Consider the following 14,108-nt stretch of genomic DNA (forward strand, 5'->3'; position numbering starts at 1 on the left):
TTGAAATAAACCGAAAAAGGCCATATTCAGTTTATTAATAAACCAAAGCATATGCCTGTTTTAAACGGAATATTGGGTCATGAAAACACTTTAAACGGAATATGCTCCCAGAAGGAAGAGTGTTGTAGGCCTGCGCATGCTCAATTCACACAGAATTAGGATTACATGAACCAATTGTCTCTCAGGCACTTTCCTAATCATGGCAAAACAACGCACACACTTTTGGAAAGACGAGTAGACAAACGTATGTCTTGCAATCATGCACATGTCAGCGACGTTTTTAAAAAGTTTTGTTAAAAACTTGATGAGGATGGCTATCAACGTACGCTTGAACAAGTGATATACAGGTGGAAGACCCTGAAGCCGTTGTATTATGCAGCCAAAAGAGGGAATTCCACCAGTGGAGATTTACGTCAGGATGTTGGGAGCCTATTAGGATGCGTCACTGACTTATTTGGAATAATGTCGATTGCTATGTAAACAGCAATATGCTCCAAATGTGACATTCTACTTGCTTGTAAACAGGTTAAACAGAATATTGACATAAACGGAATTTGGGCAATAGACTGATTCAAAACGGTTTATTCCTGGCATGAAAATGTGCTGAATGTTTAAATGTGTAACAATGGGGGGTTCTTTCTGAACATACTTCAGTATCTCCAGTTTACAGACAGGATCCTCCAGTCTAGCAGATAACAGCTTCAGTCCTGATTCTCCAGGATAATTGTAGCTGAGATCAAGCAGTTTTAAATGGGAGGGGTTTGAAGACAGAGCTGAAGCAAGAAAACCACAACCCTTCTCTGAGATGAGACAATCAGAGAGCCTGAGAGAGAGAGAGAGAGAGAGAGAGAGAGAGAGAGAGAGAGAGAGAGAGACTAGTAAATTTAATATGATGACTGTGATGTGAAGTGTGGAGGAGATATTTATTGAATTAGTACACACTCCTCCTTAGACACATTTGTTTTTACAGTTGTCAAAATTTTACTGAAAAAACTTCCTATCAGCACTATACCTTTTCAGTACCTAAATGACATTGTTGGGCAGTGGACTTTAAGAATAGGCATTATTATTTATAGTAATACAAATTATAGAAAATATCAATACACTACAGAACTGCTCCAATGCTCTAAATACATGTTCAGGCACCATGTAAAACACACTGTACTTGGCCTCTGGCCTCGTGCCTGATTGCAAATAACAGCCATGGTGATATCTGCTACCGATGTCACTCTGACTCGTGTTACGTAGTATTACGTTATTGTAACATAAGGTGTCACGGACTAGACCAATCCAGAAACAGATTTTGAAACTCTAAGCATAAGCAATAAGGTTCAGCATGTTCAATGCTACTTTTTAGTGCTGACCAATTGATGTTATATTGTCATGTTTTTTCTCCCTAATCAGGAAATCTAAGATGATAATAAAATGTATACCCACCTTAATGTGTGTATTTTGCAGTTAAAACTGGACAATCCTTTTGAGAGAAGCTGAACTCCAGAATCCCCCAGATCATTGTCACTCAAGTCCAGCTGTAGCAGGGAGTTTGGTGATTGTAGAACTGAAGCAACAATCTCACAGGACTTATCTGTGAGTTTACAGTCAGCAAATCTGCAACAACATTTGACAAAATTATGACAGAACTCAACATATCACTATGCAAGGTTACTTTGAATCAAATCGACTAAATTTAGTGAAATGCACAGAAAATGGTACCAGTGTAAACAGTTGATGCTGCATGTAGATTTGCTGATTATTGATTGATTCATGATTCATTTGTTGCCTGTAGTGAGGACTAGAGTCCTTCTGCAGTAACAGTAACAGGACACATACTGTAGCCTACTTGTTATTCAACACTAGAATTACATTAGAAGCACATTTACTCCTGGGTTTCCCGCTTTTCCTTGATTATGGTATCTGCCAATCAAATGTACTGTTGTTCTGTATGGAGACACTACAGTAGGAAATGTATTTTGTTATTCAAAAGTTTTTTGAATAAAGTTTTTTGCTAAAGTCTGTAAATCAGATGTTCTGTTCTGTGTGGAGATTACACAGTAGGGATGCAATTCCATGTATCCTGACTTATGTAAATGTAAGTATGTATAAATAAATAAACACATAAATAAATAAATAAATCCAGACTACATCTTGATGTTTCTGGTTCTCTAGATTACATACTGAAGTGTTTCAACTTTGCGGTGAGGATCCTCCAGTGTAGCAGATAACAGCTTCTGTGCTGATCCTCCAGAATGATTGTTGTTCACGTACAGCTCTTTCACACAGGAGGGGTTTATCATCAGAGCCAGAGCCAGACAGACATAACCTTCATCTGATACACCACACTTGCTGAGTCTGAGAGAGAGAGAACGAGAGAGAGGGGGGGGGGGGGATTATTTTATAATTAAAAGCCTGTACACACCAGATACGTCATGAAACCCCGGAGTGAAGATTTCAAGACACAATCGGTTGAGCCCATTAGGTTAGTTCACTCATCCATCCCATCCACACACACACCCTTTGCTGTGACAAAAGTCCATCAATGTATTAGTAGTTCTAATCTAGTTTCTAGATTCTAGTTCAGTCCATGGAGACCGACAGACTTTCCGATCGTGATGGCCGTTCAAACGAGTGTCTTTCAAGAAAAATACTCCTTGTTAACTAGTCTACATGTTAGGTTTAGTGTACGTTGACTGTTCCACTAGGTCGCTAAAAGAATGTGTAAAACAAACCGTAGGCTACAGTACATTTCAGGCGACACACAAACACAACACACCTCTTAGCAGGACCAGCAGCGGAGACTGGTCACTGGTGGGCAGGGAAGACACGAGGCGACCGTTACCCTGAGAATCGCTGTTGAGTTGGGAAGGTTGGCTGCGCGTGCGATGAGCTTCCAGGCTAACGGTTTCCACTCGAGGCTTTTCCAACGTCCACCAAGTTGTAACGTTAACGTTAACTTAGTCTCACTAACGTATGGCAGACACTCCCTCTTCTCTGTCCTTCTCGATCGACAGTAAACAGCTCCCAAGACGTTTGTACCGGAATGTGTTAATACTCTGTTGCTGATCTAGTTAGCACTAGCACTTACCGCTTCAGTCAAATGACTAACGGTAACGTCTTCCCTCAAACAACTGCCACATCCAGCTACTACTGCTAACCTCCGCAATGTCGACTCAACAGACTCATACTGAAAATAATATGTGACTATCGACCTCAGTGACTGTACGACCTAACTTTACTACAGTAGACTGAACTGTTATGACAGCTTGTAGCCTTTTAAGTAACTTTTTCATCCCACTGTCAAAACCGTGTAGCTTCATGTCTTCTCTTTTTTCCAACTGTCCCGGTTGCTAGGCAGCGACTGCGAGTGCGACGTCACCCAAACCCCACGGGTTTACGGTTTACCAACAAAACTAGATGCGTGCGCAGCCGTGGGGCAGAAGACGCTGGTGGCCGTCCACAACATAAACTTAATAGTCGGCTGCTGTAAGCTACAATCAGATTTTTTTGTATATCCCTGTTGTCTCAATGATAATAACATCTCATTTCAGACTATATTTCAGAGTTTGCCGTTCATTTGCATTATTAATATAACATCGTATTTTGTCATTTTTGGCGAAGACATGCATTCCGTTAGGGATATTGAACATATTGAACAATCTAACCATCGTGATTTCGAATTGGTGCAGTTTTCAGCACAAAAACTGATTTTATTCTTTTCATGGAGAGCTGCGCACGCATGTTTTTGTGACGTTGCATAGAAATCCATACATAAATAATATTTATCCCATTACATAAAACATAAATCAACTCCAGTTACATAACACATGCACAGGCTATGATATGTTAAAAGTCTGCTAAGAAGCAGAGGACATAGCCTCAGAGACTGATCTGCAGCACTTGTCAGTATAGCCTATAAAACTATGGCAGGCTGCACTGCATCCTGGGTTCAAATGCCTAAATAGCCTATTCTAAACTAACATGATGCACATTCCATTTCTGTGAATGAACATAATTTTTCTTTTCATGCACATCATGTGCATCGAGAAGTTCTCTGTTCATTGTTGCAGTGAGATTCCATTCTATAGAGCCCGCCGAAAAAAATCACCACACCTTAAAAGGGCTTCAATGAATTTATATTAACAGGGACACCATGTCACCATGCTGATTATATTGCTAATTATAACAACAGTGTGCGGGGACTGATATTGTACGCCTATCTTGCCAGTGGCAGGGGGGTTGCTGTCATCACCTCACATTTCATGAACTGTTGTGAAGTTAGGGATTAGGGATTTCAATTAATAGTACCCACCAGGGCCGGAGTGGGGCCACTTTTCAGCCCGGGAGTTTCACGCCCAAGACCGGCCCACTTTTTTAGTGGTGGTGGAAATTAGATAAATAAAGCAACATTTCAGCTCTTACTATCTTGTAGTTTTTATTAGTAGGCTACCAATATTCCACTATTCCACAAGGATAGGTTGATAAGGTTGATAACAAAAACAGGAATGAAGAAATAAAGCATTTGAAATGTATCCCACAATTCCACTAAGAGGCATATTGAACTATGTTTGTTTTTTTTGCATGGGTCAGCTACCATGTTGTTGTTTGGTGATTTGCTCCTTTACTACACCCACTTCTGAGCAAACAAGGCATATAGGTTGATCATGTAGCTACTGCTGTTATATACAGTTCTTTCTTACATAAAATAACTTTAATTCATATGGTTAACACTATTATCCTTCCTACTTGTCCCTGTAGTCATAGCTAATTTCGGGCTGATCATTTTCAGCGGGGGACTGGCTGATCTGCTGCTCAGAGGTTTTTGTTTTTAGGCCTAGACTACTGCATACAGATCAAGCTTGAGTTTTGTAATCAATATTTGCATACTATTTGCAAAGCCTAGAATCGCCATATTGGATGATACAAAAAGGCTAATATTTAAATTAATTTAATATGTTGCTTGCGAATAGGTTGACAACACTACAACGTACATAGCCCATTATCCCAATAATTACGCCGCTATAATCATGGCTATCTCTCTTTACCAGTTGCCACTTATGTCTGTCTTCTTCAAAATCTGGAAGCTTGGCACATTTGGCAGCATTTTCCTCCAATACTTTTCGTCTTTTTTACCTGGCCTTTTCAGTCCCTCAAGGCCTCTTTCTACCATCCATCCTCCCTGACGCTTATCACTACGGTAGGGCCGACCCGGCTGGTATCTAAACTTTTTAGAAAAGACAGGCTATATGGACCCAACCAATTAACTCTTGGTAGGGGAGAGCATGCAGAGGCTGCTGTGTTAGGCATAGAATGTGAACGTGTGTAGCAAACTTTAAGAGAAGATAGATTAACGTGGCAAATGTCAATATTTTTCCTTTGACCGGCCCAAAAGTGAAGCGGCCCACCGGAAATTCTCCCGATTCTCCATTCCGGGCCTGGTACCCACTGTAAAATATCAAATTCTCCATTCCGGGCCTGGTACCCACTGTAAAATATCAAATTAGTCCTTTCAGTATACTAAGTCCTTCCTTAGTATTTTCAGTGTAATTTTACTACTAAGGTCTTTGATCATTGTAAGGGCCCTCTATTATGCTAGGCTATATCGTTTTCAAGACAATAGGCTACCCATATCTGGGAAAATATGATGATCATGCATGCATATTATGTCAGCCTTTATGTCAAGTGAAAATACTTTGTGTCTCATGATTGTTGCATTCATGTCACCTAGAGCAGTGGTTCTTAACTGGTGGGTCGGGACCCAAAAGTGGGTCGAGGAACCATTTTGGGTGGGTCGCGGAGCTTAAAAAAAAAGAGAAGAAATCGCCCATTTCAAATAGACTTAAATTGAGACGAAATGGTGCAGAATCCACAGTGTGCTGGAACATCAGTGAAAATGCCTCATAATAAAGTACACCTGTTAAAGACAGACCTGTCAAGTACTTTAAGGTGACATTAGGAACTTGGAGACTTCACAAATGTAATGCCAAACAGCATGTTCCAAACAAATAAGCATACAGGCACTTCGCCTTTCTTAGCATGTAGCTCACCAAATCTGTTGTCTTGAACGCTATAAAATATATATGGGTCGTGACTTCATGAACATGGGAAATTGTGGGTCCCAAAGCCAGACCAGTTAAGAACCACTGACCTAGAGCATGCTGGTAGAAATATCTATTCAAAAGCACAGTTGATCTGTGCATGCCATGATCAACTTTTGATTCTTTGATATGGAAAGCAGGTTCATTATTTTGGGCTGCTATTAGGCTACATTAGAATTTCAGCCCAAAGTTGGATACCATGTAGAAATTTGCTGCAATTTCAAAACTCGGGAACGGCTACTGTACAAAAGAATGCTTCATATCATCGTGTTCGGTAAGGTCTGCTGTTTATTCTGATAGCCTATATGATTTACCATGCGTTGAGTTTGTGAGATACTGTATACCACCGACAGTAATGGGTGGAGATGGACGAAGCGCTGTGTGCTGTGAATGCAAATATGATGAAATGTCAAGTATGCCCAACGTTAATTTTCACGTGAACCATTTTTTTAATATCATATCTAATATCATATCTAATATCACTGGAAAGCTCCGGTTCCGCTCTTTTATAAGTAAGTAAACTTATATAAGTACTCTGTGAGCTATTCAGCAGAGAATAATGGATGTGAATTCGGACGCATATATTATTACTATATATTTTTAGGGGGCTTTTGATCATCTTACGGTGGCTTCAGCCCCCCCAAAATAGGTCTAACGACGTCCTTGTGTGAAATGATGGTTAGGTGGTGGGGAAAGCTGTCTGTGGTGGAGTTCTCACTCTTGAACACCTAAGTCTGATGTAACGTAAATTCTTTGTGACTTTGGCATATAGGCCTAATGAGACATATCTTATACAATATCATACAATACAATATCATACATTGTGTCAGCCTTTTCTGCTTGTCATTCTACTTATGACATTGCTGACATCGGAACCCTATAAAAAGCCATTATTTAATTGGTCAGGAACTCTATTGCATACGAAATTTCACATCAAACGAGACAGTTTCGAATGTTTTTTTTTATTATTGCATTTTTTTTTTCATTTTCATTTCGTCCTCATTGAGTACAGACTAATTAGAATAACTGTGTTTATTAACCTGCTTAATTTTGTGTGAATTTCATCCGAAATATTGGACTTGGTGTGGACAGGCCTTAAGACACATATAAAACACCAACCAAACCATAATGTGCCACACTAGTCCTAATAATAATCCTTTACAAAGACATTTCTAACACCAACCTTAATGTCTGCAGTTTGCAGTTAGGACTAGACAGTCCCTTAGAGAGAAGCTGAACTCCAGAATCCCCCAGGTCATTGTGACTTAGGTCCAGCTCTGTCAGGGAGTTTGGTGACTGTAGAACAGCAGCCACAATTCCACAGGACTTCTCTGAGAGTTTGCATTCAGCAAGTCTGCATAACAACACAAATAAAGATAAAATATTGCAGAGATGGATAAATGTAAGGGATACAATGTGCCCCGATAAATCAACACAATCAAGTGATCACATAAATTCACAGTAAACATACGTATAACACATACACACACAGTAGACATATGTATGCAAGCATGCACATGCAGACACACAGGCACACCCACAAGCACATGCACGCACACACACACACACTCACACACACACATACACACACACACACACAAACACGTACATGCACACAATTCAAGAATTTCTCAGAATTATGAACAGGCAAGATGGGGGTGGGGTTGTATAAAATGTATTTTACATGTGAAATCTATGAACTAATCATGTTTTGGTACTTGTTGTCTAGCAGATACCAGTGAGAATTGAGTGTGCATAATGCAATTCAGTAGACGGTTAGAATCATATATGCCTTTCACCTTTTGTTTTTAGCCAGCAGCCAGACCAGCAGATACACTGACTTTGCTGAATTACTGAAGCTAAGCAGGCTTAGTAAGTACTTGGATAAGAAACCTCCTTGGGAGAGTAGGCTCCTGCTGGAAGTGGTGTTGGTGGCTGGCCAGTAGGTGGCACTCTTCCCTGTGGCCAAAAGCCACCAAACAAATACCAATCCCAATGTCCTATTGCAGTGACAGGGACACTGTACTGCAGGAGACGTTTTCCTTTGCATGAATGTTAAATTGAGGTCCTGACTCACCATGATTGTTAAAGATCGCATGGCACTTATCGCAAAGAGTAGGTGGTTCCCTGATTTGCTTTATTTATCTACACATACATAAAGACACACACACATGCACACACACACACACACACACACACACACACACACACATATAAAAACACACATACACAAAGACACATAAACACACACACACCCACACTACACATGCGCACACACACACACAGTACAACAGTACATGGACACACACAACACGCACACAAACACATAAACACACATACATACACACACACACACACACCCTCACACACACACACACACACACACACACACACACACACACACACACACACACACACACACACACACACAAAAACACACACAAAACACATATACACAAAAACAACCACACACTCTGCACACACTCAATTACAAACACACAAAAAAGGAACAAATTAGGAAATGAACACAATTTGACAAGCATGACTTATTTTTGTGGAAAAAATGTCCTGGACTGGGCGGCGGTCATATTTTGTACCGCTCTGCGGTACATCTAGTTATTACATTGTGTGATCAATATGCCAGAATAAATACACTGGTACACATAGCATACACTGGTATTTGTACCAGACGGGGTATTAATAGAACAACACATTGCTGTGTGCACCGGGGTACGAATAGCATACATTGATATTTGTACCAGACGAGGTACTAATAGGACACATTGCTGTGTGCACCGGGGTATGAATATAATTCACTTCTAATTGCACCAGGGTACGAAGAGCATACACTGCTAATTGTACCAGGGGTGCAAATAGCCTTACCCTTATAATATTTACTTTCCTCGCAAACCGTTCACCACAGCAATTAGCAGCTAACATCGTTTAAAAGCTGAAAAAAAGCTCTTTCATGTGATGTGATACTTCTGATGTCTGTGTGATGAGTAGGCTACTTCGGGAGCAGTTCAACTAAGAAGAATGGGTGATTTTGGACGCACTTTCTTTCACTCCACTGCGTAAAAGACAAAATTAATTTGCGCTGTGAATGCTAAGATTATTTTGACAGGCTATAGGCTAAATAAAAATAGCTATTAGTCTGACGCAAAGCAAAATATTGAAAGAAGGGGGCACCAAGGCCACTGTGGCCTGTAAACCTCTGATTTTCAAAGGGGCATCACGGCAAACGCAAGGGGCATCGATGGCCATGGCTGTCGTGGCCGCCGTGAAATTCTTACCCTTGTAAGTATGTATGTATGTATATAAATAAATAAACAAACACATACAATTTAAATAAACAAATAAATCCAGACTACAACTTGATGTTTCTGGTTCTCTAGATTACATACTGAAGTGTTTCAACTTTGCGGTGAGGATCGATCCTCCAGTGTAGCAGATAACAGCTTCTGTGCTGATCCTCCAGAATGATTGTTGTTCACATACAGCTCTTTCACACAGGAGGGGTTTATCATCAGGGCCAGAGCCAGATAAACATAACCTTCATCTGACACACCACACTTGCTGAGTCTGAGAGAGAAAGAGAGAAAGGGGGGGGGGGGGCATTTTATAATTAAAAGCCCTGTACACACCAGATACGTCATGAAATCCCGGAGTGAAGATGTATATTTAACACGTCACATATGATATACTGTAGGCCAGTGCAGTGCAGTCGAACCACAAAACACAATCGGTTGAGCCCATCAGGTCAGGTCACTCATCCATCCCATCCATGCACGCACGCACACACATGCACACACACACACACTTTGCTGTGACAAGAGTTCATCAATGTATCAGTTCAGTCCATGGAGACCGACAGACTTTACGATAACGTTAGTGATGGCCGTTCAAACGAGTGTCTTTCAAGAAAAATACTCCTTGTTAACTAGTCTACGTGTTAGGTTTAGCAGACATCCCAACCTGCAAAAAGTCATTTCAGGGAGGTATCACGACCCCCCCCCCCCCCCCCCCCCTCCGAAGAAAAAAAAAAAACTTTAGCCTAGTCAGTCGGCCTACACCAAATAAGGAAGGCCTATAGATAGAAAATATTTAGATTTTGGTAGTTTGGTGTAGCCTTGGCAACTAGCCATCTAGGCTATAGGCCTGAATAATATGCACATTAATTGGCACTTAAACTCACCTCAACATGTCTTTTGCAATCATTTCACCTGGCATGGGCAATGCTAAAGTCACTGTTACAAACAGGGCAGCGTGCAAGACTAGGCCTATCATTATTTTTTACTCTTATGAGACAAGGGTAGCCTACATTTTCGTTTTTTTTGAGGCACTGACTCTGCTATGACGCTCTTATTCATACACTGAACTGATTAATTAAGGAGAAAAGAGATCAATTAAAGCCCGCCTACACTGAAAACTCACGTAACCCCGGTTCTCTGATAGCATGAGTGAGGTATCTCACTATGGGACACGCCCCCTCGCGAGTTCCCCAGAAGCCATTATTTCATTACGCCAGCCACCATTGGCTGGACGACTGACGTATGCGACGTGGAGGAGGTACTTCCTCCTCCTTTATATTCTACGGCGCAACGTCATTGCTTCAGTCTAGCTAACCAACCTCTTCTCGCCACCGACAAGGAGGGTGGTCTGGTGAGATACCCCACTCATGCTATCAGAGAACCGGGGTTACGTGAGTAACCTTAAGTTCTCTTTCAAGCATTCATTCGGTATCTCACTATGGGATATCGTGACTCCCGGATTGCCAGACAAGCTTGCGATCCCCAACAACATCAATGCGCCCCCGGCGTCCCAGTGCCTAACACTGAATGCGCCAAAGTCGGGGCAGTGACATCAAGTCTGTAAAACCTGACAAACGTTGTCGGGTTTGCCCAACACGCTGCCAAGCATACATCCTCTATGGGGAAGCCCTGAAATAAAGCCCATGATGTCGATATTCCTCGAGTGGAATGGGCTCGTAAACCGACTGGGGGTTGTAACCCCTTAGTCGTATATGCCAGGGCAATAGCCGCCACAATCCATTGTGATAGACGCTGCTTAGTGAGCGGTCTACCCAGATGTGACTTTGCACAAGACACAAACAGCTGTTCCGTTTTCCTTAACTCCGCTGGTTTGTCCACGTACGCACGCAACGCCCTGACCGGACAGAGCGCATTCAGCCGCTCCTGCTCCGGGGAGGCGAAAGGCGGTGGGTTAAACGCAAATAGTTCAATCGGCCGACACGACAGTGACGGGTTGAAAACCTTCGGAGGCGTTGAGCCCCTTTCATAAATTGACGTATGAGAGGGTGCTGGCCCGCTGTTTTGTCCCCAAAACCTACATGGCAGGCCGAGATGGCAGCCAGGTAAACTTTTACAGTGGAGAAGGACTTGTTTTTATCCAGTAAGTCTTGCAGAAACGTAAGGATAATGTCCACAGAGCACTGGAAGGCTATCGTCCCTGTTTTAATGCAGCAGTCATTAAATACACGCCATTTGCTATCATACAACGTCCTAGTTGATGACGCCCTAGCGCTCTGAATGGTCGCTATGACATTGCAGGGCAGTCCTGCAGCTGTCAGATTCAGCCTTTCACGGGCCAAACCCAGAGGGCCAGGCGCTTTGGATGAGGGTGAAATATTTCCCCGTTCGCTTGGGACAGCAGGTCCCTGCGGGGGGGCAGCGGCCACGGTGGGGAGTGGAGTAACGGGACTATTTCTGCTAGCCAGGGTTTCCCTGGCCAGAGCGGGGCTACGAGAATGAGTGAGAGGCTCTGTTCCCGCACCCTGGCGAGCGTTGGAGTGATCCGTTCCAACGGAGGGAAGGCATAGAGCAGGACGTGTGGCCACTGGTGGGCCAAAGCATCCATCCCTAACGGGGGTTTCTGATCGCGCAGGGAGAAAAACATCGGACATTGCGCATTCTCCTCTGAGGCGAATAAGTCCACTTTCGCTCGACCCGTTCGCAACCAGATTTGAGCCACCACATCGCTGTGGAGTTTCCAGTCTCCGTAGCGGGGGTTGCCCCTGGATAATAAATCTGCACCCAAATTCAATACACCGGGGACGTGTGTGGCTTTCAACGACAGGAGCTGTGTGCTGCTCCATAAGATCAGTCTGTGTGCCAACGTGACGTGTAGGAACGCATCGGTCAGATCCCCTGAGGTGAACCAATCGCCCGGGCGCACGAAGCGCATTAATGCGTCGTTGGTTAGCATCCTGAACCTGTACATTCTTAGGTATCTGTTCAGTGCACGCAGGTCCAATATCGGGCGCAAGCCCCCCCCCTTTCTTTGGGACCAGAAAATACCCCGAGTAAAAACCGTGACGCCTTTGCTCGATGGGGACTACTCTGATCGCTTGTTTGTTTAACAGGGAAATTATTTCCCCCCCGTAGAACACGGGCAGGTTCCCCTGTAGCGTGGGATTGTACAATCCCATTGAACGGGGGTGGGGGTGTAGCGAACTGTAGGCGGTAGCCTTTCGCTATAATCTTTATTATCCTGTCTGACTTCACGTACATCCGCCAGTACTGGATGCGCTCGGTCAGTGGCAAAATGACGCCATCTAGTGGCGCTAACTGGCGCGACCGAGCTGGCGTGGGCTGCAACGCTAGCGTGCTTATGTTGCCCATCGCCCCCGGTGGAGCTTTGGCTCCGCCTGGTGGCGTTATTAGGGAGTGATTGCACGCCATTGCCACTGAACATGGCTTGTGACTTTTTGTAAGAGCTTTTTTTTTTTTTTTTTTGTTCATTTGACAATTTTTTGCATTCTTTTGACGGATACGCCCTCGGCCCTCGGCCTGGCTGCGCACCGAAACATTTATTTTTGAAGGGGGGCACTGGTGTGTGCTTGTGAGACTCTGTTGGGGCTCGAACTGGACCTTTAGGTCTCTTCTCCGCTTCAGTGGGCTGTGAACTGCGAGCGCCTCTGTGGCCTCTGCACGCCTCTTGGGGGGCAGTGAACATGCCTCTTTGAACAGGCCCAGGAACGGGGCCGGTGAGTCGAGGAGGGGGGAGCGTCTGGCTGGACTCGCCCCCCCCCCCCTCGCCTGCAAGCCGCGTACTAGGCGCGCTTCTTCTTCCTCGCTCCCTGCGCGGGTGGGGGGTTTTGCTGACCTCCCTGTGTCGCGTTAGGGTTAAAGGGCTTTTTAACCCAGGCACCTTTGAGCTCGGGGGTCTTACCAAGGCCCTGAGTGGCAGTCTGGGTCGGGAGCTGACATTTGGAAGCGGGGGCTTGTGCCTTTCTGGGGAGGCACAGCTGCAGCGCTTCACCGTCCCGTATGTTTTCCTCACACCGCTTTTGCATAGTGGCCACGGCTGGTCCAAAGAGGCCTTTGGGGTCCACGGGCACATCTAGCAGCTGGGTCTTCTCCTTGTGGGAGAGGCTGGAGAGGTTGAGCCAGCTCTCTCTCTCTTGGGAGACCATGAGGGCCATAGCCCGTCCCGCCGTTTGCACCGCACACCTGTGTAGCCGTAAGCAGAGGTCTGTGACCACACACATTTCGTCCCACACAGCTGGCTGGTTGGGGGCGGACGAGAAGTCTTCCTCCAGCTCGGCTTGGTAGGCCATGAGCAGAGATGAGGCGTTGAGAGCTCTCACCGCCGACGCCACTGCTTTGTAGCTATTTACAGTCACGGCGGACTGGAAATTGTCGGCTTTGGAGGGGAATGCGGGTCCCGAGGGGGTCATCGCAGACTTCTGGGTGGGGTGGAGATGGGCGGCCAGGAGCGGTTCGACAGGGGGCAGATGGGAGAATCCACTGCTTTCCATGTCTGGCCATTCCAGCGCCGTGAGCCCTTGAGCAGGGATTTTCGCTGAGAATGGGCTGCTCCATGAGCGTGTGGCTTCCTCGAGGCACTCGGGGAAGACGGGCAGCAGTTGTCTGGTGGAGCTTTTAGCATTCGGGAGCCTCTTTCCCTCGTAACGAGAAGACACGGTCTCCTTCTGGGCCTCCGGCCAGGGAACGCCGAGCTTTGCAGCTGCTCTCTTGCAGACGTCGTGAAGGC

The 14,108-nt window shown here is 44.5% G+C and overlaps 1 protein-coding gene across 1 annotated transcript in view; it reads right to left on the minus strand.

Annotated features, from left to right (window-relative positions):
- LOC143116950 (uncharacterized) overlaps window positions 1–14,108 on the minus strand; it is a 99,013-nt gene that overhangs the window by 4,573 nt on the left and 80,332 nt on the right. Inside the window, exons 21-24 of the mRNA XM_076278360.1 lie at window positions 9,511–9,674; window positions 2,176–2,353; window positions 1,438–1,608; window positions 650–823 (exon numbers count right to left, since the gene is read on the minus strand). Coding sequence (XP_076134475.1) covers window positions 650–823; window positions 1,438–1,608; window positions 2,176–2,353; window positions 9,511–9,674 — 687 coding nt within the window. The remainder of the gene's footprint in view (window positions 1–649; window positions 824–1,437; window positions 1,609–2,175; window positions 2,354–9,510; window positions 9,675–14,108) is intronic.

Source organism: Alosa pseudoharengus, unplaced genomic scaffold (assembly GCF_046254945.1).
Source record: "Alosa pseudoharengus isolate Yale_2024_CS ecotype anadromous, Long Island Sound unplaced genomic scaffold, YU_APseudo_1.1 YU_APseudo_1.1_scf_1, whole genome shotgun sequence".
NCBI classification, from domain to species: domain Eukaryota; kingdom Metazoa; phylum Chordata; class Actinopteri; order Clupeiformes; family Clupeidae; genus Alosa; species Alosa pseudoharengus.